We start from the raw sequence: 21,713 nt of genomic DNA on the forward strand, positions 1-21,713 counted from the left end.
GAAACTATGAAGCCGAGGGGGCGGGTAGTCAAAGGGAGCGTCTGCATGATATGGCAGGAGTGGGGCCAGGGAACCCAGCCCATGAAGCCCCTGAAGGAAATGCATGGGTGGGACAAAAAAGTAATCTTGAACGCAGGAGACGCTTCTCCCAGAGACACCGGAGAGGTAGGCTTCATACCCTAAGCCACGCCTCTCCTGTAGGACAGGATATGGGAAAAGGAGAGACCCAGAAAAGAGCCTGAACCCACAAAAGATGATTGGCACAGAGGAGTAGCAGTGCAGAGCTTTCACAGACTTTGGGACCCTGCTGTCATCACTGCCTCCTCTTCTTCCTGAGCCTCCGTGGGTATCACTCCATCCCATTCCCTCTCGTGGACCAAGGAGACACAGATGTGCAGTGATTCTTCCTTTTGCACTTTTTGTTTTAAGACATAGTTCCTTCTTGGTTATACTCTCCTGTCTCTCCTTATTTTTCATGTGTTTCCCCCTCTCGGGTCAATTGTCTTCCTGTACAACCACATTCAGTTTAACCTAAAAGTGTCTGGTTACCTCAACTGCTGAAGCCCACTTCAGCAGTAACACAGTAAGATCGTGTCATCTTTGATGTTTCCTCCTGTGTTTTGTCCTTGAGTGTTGGTCTGTGGACTTCTCTCTGTGCACCACGAGGTGCGAGTGCCGTGACTAACGTGCTTCGTTTACTCCCAACTTAGCTGCCACCAGCTCCGGATGCTGAGAACTCCACAGAGGTGTGTTGCTCACCTATATTTGTAGTGCCAGTGCCAGCAAATATGATCGCTTCTCAGTTGTCCTGGTTGAGTGTCTGGATTGTCATGGCGAAGTGTCTGTCTCATTGAAAGGTGTAGGAGGGAGGTCTCTAGGCTGGCTGGGAGCTGCTGTTGAGGAGGTGGCTCTCAGTGGAGAAGGAAAGTCCTGAGGAACTGGAGGTATATCAGGTGTCCTCTGTATGAAAAGAACGTGACCCTTTGAAGGTTTTTACACAAAATTGTCTTAGTCTTGACACATTCAGTTGAGAAATTTAGGCATGTTCAGATCTTTCTTGCTAAACAGAAGTGACTTTGGAGCTAAGCGTGGTGTGGCACCTGTAATCCCAGCACTTTGGGGACTGAGGCAAGAGGATTGCTTAAACCCAGGAGTTCAAGACTGGGAAACATAGCAAAACCTGGTCTCTACAAAAGATAAACAAATTAGCCAGACGTGTTGGCATACACCTGTAGTCCCAGTTATTCAGGAGGCTAAGGCAGAAGGATTACCTGAATTCAGGAGGTCGAGGCTGCGGTGAGCTGTGAATATGTTACTGGACTCCAGCCTGGGAAACAGAGTGAGACGCCAACTCCAAAAAAAAAAAAAAGAATTTGGGTCCTTTGCAGAGATGATGCAGTTCTGAAGTTCCGGTTACTAATTTATAGTTTTAGTGAAAGTTGTAGTTTCACAATGTACTTTTTTTGTATTTTTGCCGCTAACCAAACTCACTAAATGAGAATTTATTAAAGCATGTAAGATCATAGAGAAGCTTCTTTGGAGACATATTTTCAAGAATCAAAATTTAATTTAGAAGCTGGGCATGGTGGCATGTGCCTATAGTCCCAGCTGTCTGGGAGACTGAGCTGAGAGGATTGCCTGAGGCCAGAAGTTTGAGTCCAGCCTGGGAAACGTTGTGAGACCTAGTCTCAAAAAACCAAAAAAGATTGGACAGTGGGTATATAAAAGCAAAAAAGAAATAGAAACAAAAAGTGAGCCAGTTAGAAGTAGATTCTAAAAGTCAAATGTATATGTGTATATATATGTATATATATGAATGTTCAAGTCTCTTTTTTGCCAGACACTAACTGTGTGATTTGGGGGGCAAGTTATTTAACCTCCCTGTGCCTCAGTTTCTCAGTTTCTTTTGCTGTAAAACGAGGACAATGATATTCCCCATCCCTTAGGACTGCTATACTAAGCTGTGTGCATAGTAGCCCAGATAGGAGCCCAGGAGTTCAAGGCTATAGGGTGGTATAATAGCACTTGTGAATAGCTACTGCACTCCAGCCTGGCAACATAGTGAGAACTCATTTCTTTAAGAAACTTTAATTTTGGAAACTGTTCTAAAATCACAGTAGTTAAAGCTAGAATGAAGTATACTTTATTTGAAAGAAGTCTATTGAAACTCTTAAAATGAAACACGAACAAGTGATGGACTAGCTAAGTGGGGATGTTTTCTAATGATCAGTCTCTAATAATCTAATCAGAATTCCTCATTATCAGTAGTTTTGATTGGAATACTTGTGTCCTGATGGGGTGGGGAGAGCCGTGGTCCCATGTCTGTGTCTGCTCAGAAGCATGTGTATTGATGTCCTTATGCATGTGCTGTGCAATGATGCATGTATGAATTGAAAGGACCTACCTGGTTGAGTCTTGTATTCCAATCCTTTGGGGTTCATGTCATGGTACATGACATAGAACTTCCTTTTCCTGATCTTTGCAAGAAGTAATGTTGGCCAGAAAGTCATGTGTGCCCATTTTAAACAGTGCTGTAGGGTCGGGGGGACAGGACAAGTGTTAAGCAGTGTCTAAAGTAACCAGCATGAGAGGTTTGTTGGGGGGGGGGAACAAAAACTCTTGGCTACTTACGAGCTCACAATTTATGTTACTGTGACTGATGCTGAAGATGATAGTGTCTCCTTAGTGTTGTACTTAAAATGAAATTTCTGCATGCTTAGCAGGAGCTTGAACCAAGTCCACCCCTGAGGCAGCTGGAAGACCATAAAAGGGTACGTAGCCTGGAGTCTTGGGTGTTGGGAGCTTGTGACCAGTGACCATAAGTCTCAGTGGACCACAAACTGGGATTGAAAGACAGCTTTTGTGTTGATGATGTTGTTAATGCATTAACTGACTCAAGAGCAATTGTGGCCATGTATATAAATTATACTAACTGGCAATTCTACCTGTTATCTACCTGATCACAGCACTGTACCCAATCAGCCTCCAAATAAGGAGAGTAAGCCTTTCAGGTTCTTTCTTCTTTGTGGCTTTCTACTGAAGTGAAGTCTAAAAAAAAATTTTTCTGTAATGACTGATGAGCATTGTAGATAATTTCTGATAAACAAAAACATATAATGAAAATAGTTCATAATTACACTCCCCAGCTATAAGAGCTGCTAATGTTTTAATATTTTCTTCCACTTACTTTTTTACACATGTGAGCACATATGTCAGCAGATACATGCACACTTGCATTGTCATTGGATTATTCTAAGCATACAACTTTTGTACCCTGCTTTTGTCATTTAATACTATACCTGAGCATTTTTGGGAAGTCTTTAAAAAGTAACAGTTGCCTGAAGTTTGTTAAATTAACAAGTGGTTCATCATTTTTCCCTTTGACAAGGAAATGAGTAAATGTGTGCATCTTTGGACAGACTTCTGGAAGACGAATTCCGAGGCTAGAAAGTAGATACTTTAGGGTGCTGACTGTGCATTGCCATACCCTTTTCTAGAAGGTTGTATACATTCATGAGCAAGGTGAACACTGATTTCCATGTTGCCCATTTTTGGAAGGTAACCAAATGTCCTGGTTTTCTGAGAGCCAATTACTATTCTAAGTTCCCTTATCAATTTTTATTAATGCTTGCATTGAGCCAATGACATAGCCTTCATCCTCATTTCACAATTAGGAAATTGAGAATCAGAGAAAGTAAGCATGCTGCCCAAGGTCATGAGTTAGAAAATGACCTGTCATTGTGCGAACTGTCTTAAAACTGTGGCCCTTGTTGTCCTGGAGAAGTTATGCCTGAGATAAATGGTAGCCCGTGCACCTTAGTTCTCTCATACCCTTTGCCCTGTCTGTTCCCACCACATTCAAATTCTTTTCACTCTCTTGGCGCTGATGGAGAAATAAACTTTGTAATTTCTCAGACTACAACCAGAGAATAGCCCCCAGGAAATTGGCATCTTGTCAGGGTTCAGCCCTCTCCTCCAGCATCCAGCATTTGATAGACCAAGGGCACCATACATTCATGCATTTTTCCATCCTGCCCTGCCCCTTAAGAATTGTCACAGATCTGAGGAGTATCTGGCAAAGACAAACAGCTGTCCCTCATGGCCTAAGCTCTCAGGGGACTCGGTTTTGAATGCCACCTGTGCTTGTAAACTTTGGAGTTGGAAACAGGTTCAAGTCTCTTTTTTGCCAGGCACTAGCTGTGTGATTTGGGGCAAGTTATTTAACCTCCCTGTGTGCCTCAGTTTCTTCTGTTGTAAAATGAGGATGATGATATTCCCCATTCCTTAGAACTGCTATACTAAACTATGTACATAAAGCACTTAGCACAGTGGCTGGAATATGAGAGATACTAACTGTAGTAGTTAATCTCGCAGATTGAAATGCTTAGGTGATTTTGTAGACAACAGAAGTAGGGGAAGGAAGGGGTTTTTAAATCCAGGCGCTACCTTAATGCTGACTAAGGTATGAGAGGCTCAGGGCTCACATTAGAGGGTGATTTTGCCTGAAGCACATGATTTTTAAGTGGCTGGAACCTGGGAAACCAAAAGGTCAGTTCTCTCTCCTTTGTGTGTGGCAATATTAACTCCTTAGTGCCTTGTTTACCACTGGCTCTGTTCCCACGCAGTTCATTAGTCACTAGTTTAACTGTTTTAAATGAAACTCATTTTAGTGGAGTGGCCAGCTAGGAGCTTAGTTTCATTACTACACATCACTGATCTAACAGTTATCATTGTCTTAACATGACACTTATTACAAGTGAAACTCTCTTTGACTTTTTCTTTTCTCAGTCTTAGGTAATAATGTGTGTGGAATTTCTTACTGAGACAAACATCTGACATTTGTTTGCATACTGTAGGTGTAAACTGCTGGAAAAAAAAACTGGTATTATTTTTTAAAAGGGTTGCACAACTAAATGTTAAAGCTGAAGAAGTGACGTTATTTGGGAAGTCATTTTTTTTTTTTCCTCTGCAATCAGATTTCTCAGCCTGGTACATCGTGAACAGCTTAGTGCTGTTGAGTAATTTATATCAAGATGATTAGGAAAGCTTTTCTCTGAAGATTTTAATTTTTCCTAAATTAAACCACTGGCTCAGAAAAACAGAATTTTCCTTGAACCCAAGTTTTCACACTAGGGATTTGCATAACTTTTAATAATTCTTACCCATTTTCTCTTTCTGTCCCATTTTACCTGCAGTTCTCAATCTTTATTCTTTTAAAAAAGGAATGAATCTCATCTGTTGTAAAAAAAAAAAAATCCTACTTGCTCCCTGTTTCTTTTTTTGCAGTTTAATTTTGTGTGTGTGTGGAAAGAAGGTGAGATGAATATGTGCCAAAAACCTTATAATTAAGAGGGAAAAAATAAAAGTTTGCGGGGCGAAATGTGGAATCACATTTCATGATATTCTCTTATGGGGGAAATGTACCATTTGATGCATCAGTTGCTATGGTAACTGCTAGAGTTTCTCTGCTTGAAGGAGAGGCAGCATGGTAATGTGAGATCCCTTTGTAACTTCAGTTTGGCATCCAGACTGCATAAATGTGAAGTTCCTGTTCCTGGCATCCACGTGCTCCTTTCAGTACCTTCTGCTTGCTTGATTGCAAACTGACCAGGGCCTTGCTGTTTAGTCTTAAAACCATGAGGAGGGTGGAGAGGAAAATCAAACAAACAAACAAAAGCCCACCAGGAACCAAAAATCTAAGTGAGTTCCTCCAGCCCCAAGTGGAATTGTGTGCAGGCTTCAGTTGGGACTTCCTTAAGGAATGCATTTTTGTTGACTGGTTACATCCATGCTTCCTTTGACTTGACCATTCAACCCCTGCTCTTCCACATTCTTATTGTGATGGTTACCTTGGCTGTCTTCTGGTTGCAGCTTGCAGATCTCAACCCAGTCTTTTCTACCTCTCCAACAATGTTCTTGTGGTGCAAAAGGGGATCCAGTTAGAGACTTAGGATGGTTATCTACCAACCATTCCTGTTGTTGGAACACAAAGTCTGTGTCTTATTGAAAGTAAATCATATAGGTGAATCATTATATTTAAAAAGGGAAATCAAATTTAATCTATCCCATTCAACATTGAGGTAACCTTTTCTTGCCCTCACTTCTTTTCTTGTAGGCTTTCTTGATTATGCCTTTTAAATTTGTGTTTCTCTTATGAAGTCAGCCTTTTAAATCGCCATTCCCAATGATTGCTTTGGAGAATGCTGTTGTGTCTGTACTGGTGGTGTCTGAGACTGCAACCCCAGTAAAAGTTCTGTTTTTATACTGGATTGGAGTTGGAGTTTTCTAAGAATCTTATATTGAAAGCACCCCACACACACACACCTGTGAGCAGTGTGTGGAATGGAAAGAGGAAAATTGGGATTTTTTTTTAACATTCATTTAAAAATCAGTCCCCTTCTCTTTCCCATTTACTCTATCCCAATCTGTCCATGGAGTCTTTGACTAGCAGCATGAATTAACAGAGGAGATAAACCTGGCAGTGTAGCCCAGGGACTTTAATCTGACTTTGACAATTGATAGGACCCAAGTCTGTTCAACCTTTCTCCTTTCTTCCTTGGTCCCCCACCTCCCCCGGGGATGCCCCTACATCTGCTCCCTCCCATCTTGTTTTGCAGACACCTCACTTGAAGTCTCCAGACCTATTCTCAGAAGTTATTAACAAATCATTTTAAATTCTACTGACTCATGTTAGAGTCTCAGGTCTCTTCAAAAGAACTCTTGAGTCTCTATTTTAGAGACCTGCTAGATTTTAACACCTCTTCTCTCTGCTAGACTTCTCACTTACCTCTCTTGATGATGCACCAGAGAAACTCCATGCCTTACTACTTTGTCCCTGGGAAAGAGTCCAGGGAAAATTCAGCCTTTCGCTTTTAGAACCTTACAGATTCAGTGGTGGCCTGGGGGGTCCCTTAGGACCATGGCAGAAAGCGTGATTGAGCTGAGAATACATCCTGCCTCTGTGTGCTGGCTTGCCAGTATCCCCTGCTATTACTAAACAAATTAGAGTTGTATGGGTTTTTACCCCCTCAGTTAGAGTTATGAGAAAGAGTTATCATATCCTCTGTCCAGGATTCTTTTGATATTTATGTTTTTAAAACTTATTGGCCGGACTCGGTGGCTCAGCCTATAATTCCAGCACTTTGGGAGGCCTAGGTGAGTAGATTTCTTGATCCTGTGGGTTCAAGACCAGCCCGGGCAACTTAGCGAGACCTCGTCTCTACAATAAATCAAAAATTAACCGGGTGTGGTAGCACGTGCCTGTAGTTCTGGCTATTTGAAAGACTGAGGCGTAAGGATCACCAGAGCCCAGCACGTTGATACTGGGATGGCTGTGAGTGTGCCACTGCACTGCAGCCTGGGCAACAGAGTGAGACGCCAGCTCAAAACAAGTTGGAAAAGTTAAAATATACACAAAAGGAGTCAGAAGAGTTTTGGCATCCCCACTCATAACTCAGCTTCAACAGCAACTATAACTCATGCCCACTCTTTTCCCATTGACACCTCTCCCTATATCCCCTCTCCCATACTGTTTTAAAACAAACCCCAGACAAAATATCATCTCACCCATGATGCTTATATTTGATTAACATATTTGATATCTGCCACTGACTTATTTCCTATCAGATTATTTTTATTTTGCTATGTGACCCATTATCTATTTTTGTAAGAAAGTCTTACTTTTGGCTTATTATATCATTATACTCTATTACTCTAATATCTTAATTTTTTTTAGTACCTTGGGAATAAACTCTGTTTGAAATAACATTTTTATATTGCTGTGTGAAGCTGACTTGTAAAAATTCTAATTGGTCTAAACTGTATCAACTTATCCCAAAGGGATTTTTGTTCATTACTGTTAGTTGCCCTTTAGAATTACTATTCTAGCTTATCACTGTGTGAGAGAGGGTACTTAAGAAAGTCAATATTCTAGTTTGCTGCCTTTGTTGTTGTTTTTTTTTTTAACATGATATGGTTTTCTGAGAAAAGATTCAAGTAAACCTCAGAGTTTCTTAATGATTTTATTAATAATTTATTTTCTCACTGAGTGAAACTGGGCCAATTATAACTGAGTACCCCTGTGTGTTTTGAATATTAGTTGCTCAGTTATGCATTAAATTCAGGACCTAATTTTATTATCCTGTTTGAATTAAGGGTGAGGCGCTCAGGCAAATTTTGGTCAACCGTTACTATGGAAACATCAGACCTTCAGGAAGAAGAGAGAGCCTTACCAGCTTTGGCAATGGCCCACTGTCACCAGGAGGACCCAGCAAGCCCGGGGGAGGAGGTAGGCTCTGTGGTATGCTAATTAGCTTCATGTGTGATTCAAGTGTGTCCCATGATAGCTGCAAGTTTCTGCTTAACAGGCTGAAACTCTAACAACAGATGAATTTGTGTTGTAAGTGTATTTTTTAGCAACTTGTTTTGTCTTTGGTCTACCATCACATTGATGTCTAAGCATATTGCCCTGCAAACTAGCAATCCATTCTACTAAAAGGCATAGTTCCTCTCTTCTTGCATTTCCTTGCAATTAGATATCAGTGAAGCCTTTGGCTCTTCTTCCCATACAGTGACCCTCCTAGCAATACTTGAATGATTCAAGGAATTTGATTTTATTGCACATTTTCCTATGGTCATTAGAACTCATGACTTCCCATAAAATGATGAGGATAGTGGCAGCCAAGATAATGAAAGCTACCATTTGTTATGTGTTTACTAAGTGCCAGGGGCTTTCCTAAGCACATTGCCTTCTTTACCTCATTTTCTCCTCATTTTACCTCATTTTATCCCCATTTAACAGAGAAAATGGAAGCTTGTTAGTGGCTGGACTGTAATTTAAACCTGGTATATATAATTCTAATGCGTGTGCTGTGTACATCAACAAACTTCTATGAAAGTTTACAAAAACCCCTGCACAGAAGTGCTTATAAACAGATCCTTAAAGGTGTCTCAAATCATTTTAAGCCCAATTACAGGTAAACAATGCAAAAACGTTGAACTTAAAGGTGGGTCTTACCTAATTTGGGTTTTAGGGGAGCCAGTAGCTCAGCACACAAAGTACAAATGTAAGTTTCCCTCTTCCTTGTCTTAGGGTAATAACTGTGGGTCAGCTTCATATCCTTGGTGGGTTTACGTACATAGCACAGAAACTCTCAGTGTTGAATAAATTTGCCCTAGCAAATTCTAGGGAGGGAGCTTATATTAATCATCAGATGAAAACTTGAAGCATATCTACCCAGCTTATGCAGGCATCAATGAAGATACAATTCTCAGGGCATCCCAGAGATGGGAACTTGGCTTTTCAAATTCAAAAATTCATGCAGAAGTTCCCCGCACAATCTCTCTAAACTATGTCTTTTTACTTTCTATAGTGGGGGCATTTAACAAATATGTGAGGCCTTTCGGAGGCATTGAGAGGGGGATTTGGGAATATAAGAAGATTCTGCCTAAGAAGCTGTAGCTGCTTAAGAAGATGTGCAACCCAATTTCTACCTTATACTACAGATATAAGGACAAGTCAAGGACAAGCGGCATGTAGGGGGTGGCATTTGAATTGATCTCTGCAGGGAAGGACTGATAGATGATCTTCTGGTTTCTGAAGTTCATCAACCCAGTTCTCCATGTGCATTAATGCTTCAGTTATTGCCAGTAGTAATGTAAGGCAAATTCTTAAATATATACTTTCCAAATACAGTCAGAATCCACTCTACTAAAAGGCATAGGTCCTCTCTTCTTATGTATATTTATCTCATCTGAAGTGCAGTGAGGATGGGAACTTCATTTTGTTCACTTCCCTGTCCCAGCTCTTGGCTGCATGTCAAGCACTGAGTAAATGTTGAATGAATGAATGAATGAATGAACGAGATGAATTATATGAAAGGGTGAGTTTAGAGTTAAGGTGTGTTTGTTAGAAAGTGGGCTAAAGTGATCGTTATAGGATAAGCTTTTTTAGGAGTGTTCTAAGAAGTTTTTGAGTTTGGTTTGCCTCTTAAACCAGTTCTTAATAATTCCGCCCCAACTCATTGTATTTTAAGATAAGAGAGAGTCTTTGCTGATGGCTGTAGGTCACTTGCTAAAAATGTATCATTCTTCCTTCATCTTGTCTATCTGAATCCAAACACCATCTCTGCTACTTATAAGTGGGGTGTCCTTGGACAAGCGATTTCATCTCCGTGTGTTAATAATCAGTAACTTCCTCATGGGGTTGTTAAGAGGATTAAAAGAGATAATATGGGTAAGGTGTGTGGTGCATAAAGTGTTCGTGCATAGTTAAGTATGCAATAAACGTTAACTGCTCTGATTGTGCTTAGTAAAAGCAATGTTTCCTCTTCCTAGGGGGAGGTTCTGGATCCAGCTCCATGAGCAGGGGAGAGATGAGCTTGGCTGAGGTTCAGTGTCACCTCGACAAGGAGGGGGCCTCCAATCTGGTGATTGACCTCATCATGAACGCGTCCAGTGACCGAGTGTTTCATGAAAGCATTCTCTTGGCCATTGCCCTTCTGGAAGGAGGCAACACCACCATACAGGTAGGAAGGCAACTGGTGTGGCATCCCTGCCAAGCAGGAGGAAAGTCTGTTCTTGGAACCAGGTACCCGGGTGGTGCCAAGACTTGTATGAGGGACAGCTCATACTTAGTGCACAAAATTCTGTTTTGAAAAACAAAGTCTACCCATATCCTGCTGGGATCATTCAGTCATAACTCAGACTCGGTTCCAAAACATGAGTTGCATTTGAAAATTGATAAAACGCTGAAGGATGTGCAAAGAAAATTGGCCCCAAACCTGGAACCTAGTGGGTACTCCATAAATTTTCGTTGAACGAATGATTGAATGATGTTTATTTACAGTTTTTATCCAAGACTGTAGGGGATATCATTACAAGATAACCAGAAGAGAGTTTGAACTGTATGTGTGCTGTTTAGACTATTTAATTTTTATATCTATAGACACTGTAGCTGTTGCTTGCTGTGAATTTCTCTGCCTTTTAATTGAAAGTTCAGTAACACCAAACCAATTTGATTCATAGGAACCAACAGGGAAAAGCCAGGCTAAGTTAGTAAAAAATGGTAGGCAATTTTTTGAAAGCTAAGTATAATATATATTTTTAAATAATTTTAAAAACCAGAATTCTGATTCTAGTTCGCTGCTTGTAGAAGTCCTTAAAAAACAATTTTAATAAAATATAAATAATGTAACTTCTACATAAAAATGCATTTAAAATGATTCCCATTAATATTGTTAATACCTCCTTCTTCCTCTTCCTTGGTTGGCTCTCTGAATAAAGGTTGTGTGTGTGTGTGTGCGTGTGTGCGCACGCGTGTACATATGTACCTGCACTCACACATATATATTTTGATAAAAGGTTTATTGAGATATAATAATTCATATACCATAAAATTTACCCTGACATGTATATTCAGTCTGACATATTCTTGGCCTTGAAATGAAGCTCAGCATCTGGATTAATGAAGTCCTGGTTCTTTGCACAAGTTAGAAAAGGGCGTTTCTTCCTATGAGTCGCTGCGCCCTGGGCAAGGGCGCCTGGCTTGGTGAATGCGGCACAGTGAGATTTCAGTCCCTACTCGCTTTTCCAGCCAGCGCCCTTGTGCCTTGCACAACCTGTGCGGCCAACTACAGTGGCTCTTTCTTGCTTTCCAATCCCCGCTTGCCCCAACACACACTCTGGAAGTTTGTTATCACGCATCGCACCAAGCTGAGATTTGTGACAGTGAGTTAGTCACCTGGGCCAGTGGCAAGGCCTACTGTTTGTCTGAGCTGTCACAGGAGCACATGAGTTGTTACATATTGAGATTGTTGTTTGATTTTGTCACATAAGTATGGGTGGGTCTTGCAGTCCTTCTCATTGCCCACCCACTGCTGTGTTCATAGTGTCTGGGTTCACATGTTGGGAGGAAAGCAATGTGGAAATGCTCCTTGTCTTTGAACCATATGATTTCCCGTGACTAGATCAGTTGAACTAAACACTCATGGAGCATTTCTGTATATATGTTGCTGTACGAGGGTGACAGGGCAATGGATTCCAGACATCAGAGCCAGTCAGTCTATCAGAATTTCCTCCAGGCTTAGCCAAGTGTGAAAAGTGAAGGCAAGGTGATGAGTTTTTCATAAACCAGTGTTTTCAATTTGAAGGAGTGCCCGATCGTTTCATTCTGAGATTCTCTCTCTTCAACTTTTATTTTTAGCTTCAGAGTCTTGTCTTTAATGAAATGGTACTGATAATGGAGAACAGGATTTTTTTCCCTATTAGTCAAATAAGAAGTTGAAAACCCTCGGTTATTCCATCCCTTCCCGAAATGTTTAAACGTTTGCTAATTTGAGAATTCCCAGAATCCCAGAAGCTCAGTCTTCAAGAAATTGACTATCTTGCAAAGATACAAGGACATGTATACGGGCATATAGAAAGTTGTGTCTCAAGAATCATGCTTAGGGCCATTCAAGAACTAAAAGTGATGCTATGGAGCCACCAAGAAGGAAGGACCAGCACTTTCCATGCCCGTGTTGCTGTGAGGAGTTTGTGAAATGTCTTTTGATGAAATGGGCTTTGAAGGATAAGTATGGGTTCGAAAGGTGGAAATTGGTCATGAACTGAGGCATGGGGAGGCGCCATCGTACTCCAAGGAAGATAAGGCCCAGAAGTGTGAGAACAGCTTTAGTGTCCCCAGAACAAGGATTAGGTCTCTCAGGCTGAGGAGCACCCTGTAGGAGAGATGAAAGGGCCTGGGATGGGTGTTGGGGTTGTGTGCAGGAGCAGTGCAGCCTTCCAAGGGCTTCAGGGCTGTCAGGTAAGACTATAAATCTGGCGGTATAGGACTGACAAATTGAGGGAAGCAGTGTCCAGGAGGAAGCTGTCTAATAATTACAAAGTTAATTAGCAGTAATCTAGGGGAGAGCTAATGAGAGTCTCAGCTTAAAACAAATCTCTGATAAAAGAGGTCATAACTTGGAAGAGGATATTTCCCACAGGGGCACCAGGGAGCACTTTGGATGCTGGGAACACATTCTGTCTGTTGATCCAGGTGTGGATTATTGAGTGAGTACATGTTTAAAATGCAGTGAGCCCTACATTCAAGATTGGTCTGCTTTACTGGACCTACGCCATACCTCAATAATAAAATAAAAGGGGTAAAAATGAGAGCCTGAACCTTGCTGAAACTAAAGGAGAGGGAGAGGGTAGGATGTCACAAACGGAGGCTCTGTCACTCCCTGCTCCGGGCTCAGGCCTGGACCTGCTGGCACTTGGTAAATGTTGGCTGAAATGGCACCTGTGATGTGGGAGAGGAAAAGGTTGGAGGTCCCAGTTGTCTCTGGGCTTTGTGTCAGGATGACTAGACGCCTGAAGGCACCATTAATTAAAGAATAACGAGGAAGCCTAGAGCGGCTGGCGGGGGCCAAGGGCCACCAGTACCCAGGCTTGCTGGGGAGATGAAGTCTGGGGCTCTGGCGAGATGCCTTGTTTTTCACATTGCACTCCTGATGGTGGTGGCAAGGCACACAGAAGCTGTTTTTCCTTCAAGTTCTTTATCTTGTAAAGTAATTATGAATATTAGCTTCATGTTTTCACACATTTATTACTCATATGCTCAGGTCTAGAGGAAACGCTGCGATGGAGTTACAGTGGCTCAGTCATGTGGGGAGTGGAGCCGTTTTCTCTTGAAGGAGCTGGGGTTCTCAGGAGGAAGCGGACTGGGCCTGGATATGGTATCCTGTGGCCCCTGGCCAGGATGGGAAAGCATGGTCCTGAGGGGCTGCACCCACATGCTCTCACTCTCTCTCTTTCTCTCTGCCCCTTCCTTCTATGATCTCTGGGGGACCAAATCTAAACCACTGCTTCACAGGAGGTCTGTAGTTCCAGGAAAATTTCTTCTAGCCTAGTGTTCACTTGAAAGATCCTCTTGGCCCTGAGCTTCTCTTTCTCTGGAGAAAATGATGTGGAACTAGGGTTGTTTCTAAGGCCAGTTAAGGACAGGAACCCTGAAGGCCTAGGGGGAGTGATTCAGAGTTTTGTCTTGCTGTAGAGAAGCTGGTTCAAAGTAGTCAATGACCAGCTGGAACATGAGTCTGACAGGGGTTAAGACTGCAGTTCTGGCTGTCAATGACTGCTGAGACACTGTAATCCATTAAAGACAAGGTTGGTCCCAGCTGGAGCCCGCTGATCACTAACACTTCCTGCTCCGTGTGATGTGTATGGTCCCAAGAAGGGAAATTGGTCTGTGGTCAGAGGGGCCTCATGAGATTTATGTTTCCCAGTGACGGTGGTAGAAAGGGGAATTGCAGAAAAGCAGGCAGAGCTACATGGTTCCAGTCTGCCTTCCACGTTCTCAGGTTCCACATCTGCAGACTCAACCCACTGCAGATTAAAAATATTCGGGGAAAGAAATTTTTAAAAAAGTATAACAACTATTTACATAGCACTTACATTGTACTAGGTATTATAAATAATCTAGAGATGATTTAAAATATATGGGAGGATGTGTGTAGGTTTTATGCAAATACAGCATTTTATATTAAGGACTTGACCATGTGTGGATTTTGCTGTCTGTGGGGGTCCTGGAGCCAATCCCCAGGAATATCAAGGGACTGCATTCCCTGTCCAAGGATAGGGCTGCTAAAGAGCCCTTATGTTTAGTAGCACCTCCTCTCAGGATTTGGAACATGTTTCTCTTGCAAAAGAGAAATGAAACCTGCTTTCAAATCCAGCTTTGTGTGAGATTAGGGACATTGTCTCTGGGCTTCTGTTCCCATGTCTACCAAGTATGAGGTTTAATGGACTCCCAGTTTCCCTGCAGCTTTGAATCAGGACATTTCATATTTCAATCAGTAATCATTAGATATTTTCCCAGGGAGTCTTAGAACCCAATAGCAATGGCTGACTGATTACATTTCTGAAGTCTTCCCAGGCTTATTCCATTCATACAGTGGAATACTAGTCAGCCATAAAAAAGAATAAACTTGATAAATGTAGTAACTTGGATGTGTCTCAAAAGCATTGTGCTGAGAGGAAAAAGCCAGTCTCAAAAAGTAGCATACTCTATGGTTCTATTTATATGATATTTTGAAAGGACAAGACTTTAGTAATGGAGAACAGATCGATGCTTGCCAGAATTAGCCATGAGGGGAGAATTTGACTAAAAAGAAATAGCACAAGGGAGTCTTTTGAGTGATAGAACCATTGCATGTCCTGCTTTTGGAGGTGGTCACATGAATCTAAACATGTGAAAATTCATACAACAATACACCAAAAAAGTCAATTTTACTGTATAATAGTTTCAGAAATTAAAAAAGGAAAAAAACATAATGATGAGATAATAACCAACACTCATTAAGTGCTTACTGTGTGCCAAGAATTATGCTTAAGGACTTTTCACGTATCATTTAATCTTCACGGCCTCCCTATGAAGTAGATGTCATGATTATCCCTTTTTATAGATGAGGAAACTAAAACTCAAAAATAGCTAAGGAACTTGTTCCAAATCTCACAAGCAGGAAGTAGCAGAGCCAAGAGTTGAGCCCAGGCAGCCTGGTACTTCAGACTCCTCCTTGCCCTTAATGGCTTCATTCTTCAGGATGATCTGAGGAAGAATGGCAGGTGCTTAAGGAAGGAAGGTGACATAGCTATTCCTTACAAGGTAAATGCTTGTCATCTCCAAAGATAGAGGCATAGGAGGCTTGGTGGTGGATTCATGGCTGCAGAACTCAGTAGATAAGACACGTGTGACTAGTATCCAATTTCATTTTGTTTGAAGATTTACTGTTTATGAAGTCCTTTCATTCAAGATATCTCATATGAGTCTCCTAGTTGCTCTGTGAGGTATGTTGGGCCTACATTATACCCACTGTAGAGATGAGGAAACAGAAGCTCAAGAGGTTATGACTTCAAGCTGCAGAGCTGGACAAAACCCATGCCAAATCTCCCATGCCTCTTGTACCCTCCTTTCCTACATGTCATTTTGGTTATCTATCATTGAGTAACTAACTACCTCAAAATTTGATAGTCATACCTGTAATCCCAGTACTTTGGAAGGATAAGGCAAGAGGATTGCTTGAGCCTAGGAGTTCGAGACTAGCCTAGGCAACATAGTGAAACCTCATCTCTACAAAAAAATAAAAAATTAGCTGGGCATAGTGGCATGTGCCTATAGTCCCAGCTACTTGGGATACTGAGGTAAAAGGATCTCCTGAGGCCAGGAGGTTGAGGCTGCAATGAGCTGTGATCATGCTACTGTACTCCAGCCTAGGTGACAGAGACCCGAACTCAAAACTAAAATAAAATGAAAAAAATAATAATAATAGTTTAAAGCAAGGCTATTCTGATACCTGTCACAGTTCTTTGTGCTTAGGCTCAGCTCGGTGGTTCTTTTGCTTTGTGTGATCTTGGCTGGGGCTGATGGGTCTTAGAATAGCCAAGATGGCCACTTGCATGGCTGTGGCAGTTGGTGCTGGCTCTCAGCTAGGAACTCACCCAGGATATTGCCTGGGGTGCCTTGGTTCTCCATGTGACTTCTCCATGTGGTTTGGGCTTTGTAGAGCATGGTGGCTGTGTTCTGAGAAGAATGTTTCAAGAAGCAGGAAGCTACCAGCCTTTTCAAGGCCTGACTTGGAGTGCCTAGAATGCCACTTCTGTCACATTCTATTGATCAAAGCCAGTCATGAGTCCAGCTCCATTTCAAAGGGAGGGAAGAAAAGCTCTACCCTTCATTGTGAGGAGGGTATAGGTATGAAAAGAGAGAGGAAATTGTTGGGGACCACTTTTGAGACTGGCTTCCTTTTCACCACTCCCCGTTAATAGTCGATTGAGCACCTACCATGGTGCTCAGTCAGTCATTTAGGTCCCTGATCTGGATGCTGCAGTTGCAGCAAACGGAGACTCCATGTCTCTGCAGTTGAGGAGTTTGGATCTCCCTGGGTCACTCAATCCCTTCTTTGTAAACTGTTGACTCATGTCATTCCTCTTTTGCATGTAGTATGAAAACTTAGTTCTATCCTGAGGATATGATTGCTGGGGACCATAGCTTTTCAGAAATTCTGGGTTTTATTGCCTACACCCTAGAGGAATCAATTTGTGAGAATCCAAAAATAAGGACACACAGTGCTTGCTAGGTACCCTCATGGAGAGAGTCTGCCCCCTTATTCTGAAACCCTGTCATCCATCACATCATCCCCTAAATCCCTGAAATGCCTGGAAGCCAAATTTAGTCGCTTTCTCAGTCTGGCATATTGGGTTCCCAGGGATCGTGTCCCCATGTCTTCCAACATCTTCTATCCCTGCCCTGGCTTTTCTGATGGTGGTAACATCTGAGGATGGATCCTACCTCCCAAATTTTCCTGCCTGATTGCCATCAGAGCAGCTCAGGCTTCATGTTGAACCCTTCTCTTATAGGAACAAGAAGATGGTACCTCAGCCCTTGGATACTCCAAAAATGGGTGACACATTGCCAGGCAATAGGATCAAACTTGTCTTGAATAGTACTTCCTGCTTTCTTTCTCCCCACTCTGGTGCCACCCCCTTCCTGCCAGCCTCCAGAAGAAATATTTCCTTGCGGCTTGATGTTTTGTAGCAAGTGGGAAACTATAAAATAAGCATTTGCTTATGAATTAATTTTTGGCACACGCGAGGCTCAGCAGGGCTCACGGCACTTTCATATCCGTCCTTCGAGTTCTTGCCAATTTCTGTGTTCCTTCCTCCTAAGATGTTCCCACCAGCACCCGGGGGAAGTTCCCTTCGCTTCCTCTTCCTCACAGAAGGACAAGGGCTGTCCTTACCTGGAATGAAGAGGAGGAGAGTCTATCTTTGAACATACCTAGTTTGTTATTTTAAGCAAATACAGATGTTTCGGGATATATGTGCCAACTTGACCATAGAGAACCTCACAGCAAGTTAAGGGGATAGATATTTTTAAATGTTTTTGGGCACATCGGTTCTGGTTACAGAAGCATAGGGAATTGTCTGTATCAAGTGGCTGCCCACGACTGTTCCTATGCCAAGGTCTAGTCTACAGACACACCCGAAAAGGGTTTTCTTTTCTGCACGTACGCAGCAAGAGATGGAAAATGTGAGACGTGCTCCATCAGGAAACTGGCCTATGAATTCAGCGGAGAGAGAAATCCCTAGTTCATGAGGCCTTTCCCCCACCGCACTTTTATTTTTTGAGGTTTGGCTTGAGAAATCTCACACCCTTCCAGAAGAAGTCACCACAATACGGCGTGGGAGGGACACATTAGGTTGGCTACCTCTGACCCCCGTTAGTAGGTAGGGCAGAAAGGACGATTGATTTTCCTCTGCTGGAAATGGAAGGCCAGTTTGTGAGGAAGATCAGCGTTAGTTAGACAGGGCAGTCACCCTGAGGAGGAGGAAAAGATTGGTGTGTGAGCAAGTTACGTAAATGGGTGTTGTTTTTGGCAGGGAAGTCAGAAATGAGTCATTTCTGAGTGGTGTTTTCTAACCTCAGGTTTTATCCATGTGGGAAAGGAGCAGAGCCAACAGTAGAGTCAGGGCAGCTCTCTCTTTAGCATGTGGGGGTTTGGGAGCCGTTGGCATTAAAGAAAGAGGAGGGCAGTGGCCTGTCCCCAGCAGGCTTCCTGAAAGATGCTGCCCTTCAGCTGAAGCCATGAGGGATCTGAACAGCGAAGCCGCCCCTGCTTTGAGAATTGGTGGTATAAAGGTTGGGAATTTGGGGAGGACTCCCTAGAGGGGAGCCTATCATGCAAAGGAGTTTGGCCTCCAGACTCGAACACTTGTGTTGAAATCCCATGGCAGCCTTGAGTGACCTTTGGTTTTTCTCAGGGCCACTGTGAAACTCAGTTTTCTCATCTGTAAAATGAGGGTTAGAAAAACGTGGTCCCTTCCTTATGGAGCTGTTGAGAGGATTAAACAAAGCCCATGGCAGTAAAACATATGGCCCAGTAGACACGCAGAGCTGCTGCCAAGAGTACTGAGTTTGTGGCATGGGGATGGCTCAGGATCAAGCCCTGCCCCTGCCATGTCCACCTCAGGACTCTGGGCAAAGTCCACCCCTCCCATCTCGCTTCCTGATCTGGAGAGCAGGATGGTGACAATTCCCACGTCACAGGATTCCAGGGATGGTTAAACAGGCAATTCACAGAAAGCTCCTTACATGGCATCTGGCTCACAGAGACCTCAAGGTGTGGTGGTTTTTACTTTTATTAACTCTTTTTTATTTTTTTAAAAGAAACGGGATCTTATTGTGTTGCCCAGGCTGGACTCGAACTTCTGGGCTCAAGGGATCCTCCTGCCTCAGCCTCTTGAGTAGCTGGGACTATAGGCATGCCACCACACCCAACTCTAATGAATTTTTTATTTACTTTAAATACAGGCTGAATTTTGTGAAATTTGTTTCCTGTCAAAAATCCTATTGATATTATTTTTGTATAGTGCTTTGTCATCCAGGGGACTTGGGGGATGCTCTGTTTTATGTTATTTTCACACTCAATTTACCCAAGTCCCTCTGAATATCTGTATATTGAAAACTATTTTAGGGATCCAGAAGGTTAGGAAACTTTGTTGCCTTGAGTACAAGTTACTTATACTGAGAAACATTCTGGATGAAGCAGGAAGAAAAAAAGCAATCTAGTCACTTCTTTCCAGTTTAAACTACCCCTTGGCCCAGGTCATTGTTTTCGCTTTCTTCTTCTTCTTCTTCTTTTAATTTAAATAATGTCTTTTGCATAACACCTTACCTTTCTTCTTCATTCACAGGAAACTGGAGTGTCATTGAACAAGAGCCTTTTAGGATTATTGGTCTAAATTAAGATCTTAAAAATGGAAACTTGAAATTCAAAAGTAGTTCCATTGGGGGCATATCAGACTTATGTGAACTCTCTTGCAAAGGAAGATGGCGGCTCCCATAGCTCTGCCCTGGTCATGGTTAGTGCAGCTCTCCAAGTGACAGTGGAGAGTGATGCATGAACCTACTCACACCCAGTTTCACAGTTTGGGGCACACTAAATTACTGCAAGAGTTGTCAGCCTCGTTCATCTGTAGCTCCTTCCTAGTTTGGTGATAAGAAGCCCATCCCTTTGAGGTTGTCCCAGGGTAAAGTGTGTGCCCCAGTTCATGCTTCCAGAGGAATCGGAGACACAGTTTATTTTCTTTCTTTCCTGAGTAGGAAAGGCAACAATATGCATAGAAGTGACGGTTACGTATATCTGCTCATCTGGCCTTCCCTTAGAGGACAGCAGTTGTTGGGGGCGGGAGGAGATCTTTGGAAGCAGAATTTAGTCTCCTCCTTTCCTGCAAAACCTGTGAGCAGGAATTAGTTTCTAGGAGCTGTCTTTGAAGGAAGCCTCAGATTTCCATGGTCTCCAAAATTTGACTGAGGTGCACAGAAAAATGACAGAGAAGACTTGAAAATAGTTGTTAATTGAGCCATTATTTCACTTTACCCTATTGCATCCATAGCAGATCCAGATGTTCCTTCTTTCTTTCTCTTCCTTGAGGTCTAGCAGGAAGTCTATACTTTTCCTAACTTTCCTCAATGACTTCTGAGTATGGGATGCCTCTTGCGAACTGCCAAACTCACATCATGATTTCCTCTGTTGGCTTGTGATATGTTCAAGAATTAGTAAATGGTGACCCACAGGCAAAATTCAGCCAGCTACCTGTTTTTCACATAGTTTTGTTGGAACACAGCCATGCTTCTTCCTTTCATATTGTCCAGAGCTGCTTTTATGTTACAATGCAGGGTTGAGTAGTTGCGACAGAGACTCCATTATCCTCAGAGCCTAAAATATTTACTGTTCGGTCCTTTGGGAAAATGTTTGCCAATCCCTGGGTTTGTTTAATCTTTACTACCTGGAGATTATTCTGTTTAAGGGAAAGAATCATGCCTCCCCCTTTGTTCTGTGTTCTTCAACCCCTTGTGTGAAAATTATAGGTTTTAAGTAAATATTCACCAGATGAGCAATATCCTAAGTCTCAAGATATTTGAGCCACTTACTCAGCTAATAAATGGGAATTCAGGGAAACAGAGGTCTCTTTTCTTTCATTCTTTCTTTACTTTTTCTTTCTGTCTTTCATTTATTTCAGTGGGGATGGATGGGGTTATTTTTTAGAAGACATTTTTCCTCTCTAGAAGTGATCTCCCCTCTCCCTTCACTGCCTCCACTGGGATGTATCCCATCATTCCTGTTTACCACCTTTCAGCACAGATTTGGGTAAGGCAAGTCATTCCTTGGGCAATTGTATATGTGGCCCGAGAGTTCAGACAACTGAGATTCTGGACTTTTGATCTATGAGTTCTCCCACCCCCCAACTGGCCTACCAAAGAGCATCATGTTTAAAGGTTAGTCACTTCCTTATGGCCCAATGCTATACTATTCCAGTGCCTCCTGAATGTTTTCCTAGTGGTGAACACCAGGACTCCTCAGGGCATGTGCACTTGACCTAAAAATGTCTGAAATGTTGGAGCCTTGTCTCCAGCCTGTTTGTCTTCTTTTTCTACAAACCCTCCAGGTGACCTCATCTACTTCAAGGCTTCCAGCTACCATTTATGCCAACAATTCCTAAAGGTTTTGCTCCTAGCCTTATGTCTCTGGTGATTTCTAGACTTTTGCTCCCATCCCATCTCTACTTGTGTTAACTATAAGAAGTTAGCATGACCCCATCATGCTGTCATCCCCTTTCCTCCACTCCTTTCGGCCTCTTGTACTCCATAGCTGTGTGAGTGGACTCCCCCC

The 21,713-nt window shown here is 42.5% G+C and overlaps 1 protein-coding gene across 1 annotated transcript in view; it reads left to right on the forward strand.

Moving 5' to 3' along the window:
- LOC103256992 (inositol 1,4,5-trisphosphate receptor type 1) overlaps positions 1-19,944 on the forward strand; it is a gene marked incomplete at its 5' end in the record, with an annotated part of 163,365 nt that extends 143,421 nt beyond the window's left edge. The window contains 7 exons of the mRNA XM_021710740.1: positions 711-746; positions 2,721-2,771; positions 8,155-8,287; positions 10,336-10,526; positions 15,584-15,646; positions 18,467-18,679; positions 19,867-19,944. Of these exons, the coding sequence (XP_021566415.1) occupies positions 711-746; positions 2,721-2,771; positions 8,155-8,287; positions 10,336-10,526; positions 15,584-15,646; positions 18,467-18,679; positions 19,867-19,944 (765 nt within the window). The remainder of the gene's footprint in view (positions 1-710; positions 747-2,720; positions 2,772-8,154; positions 8,288-10,335; positions 10,527-15,583; positions 15,647-18,466; positions 18,680-19,866) is intronic.
- Between the last annotated feature and the right edge of the window lie 1,769 nt (positions 19,945-21,713).

The sequence above is a fragment of the Carlito syrichta genome, unplaced genomic scaffold (assembly GCF_000164805.1).
Source record: "Carlito syrichta isolate Samal-C Ts95f unplaced genomic scaffold, Tarsius_syrichta-2.0.1 Scaffold300457, whole genome shotgun sequence".
In the NCBI taxonomy this organism is placed as follows: domain Eukaryota; kingdom Metazoa; phylum Chordata; class Mammalia; order Primates; family Tarsiidae; genus Carlito; species Carlito syrichta.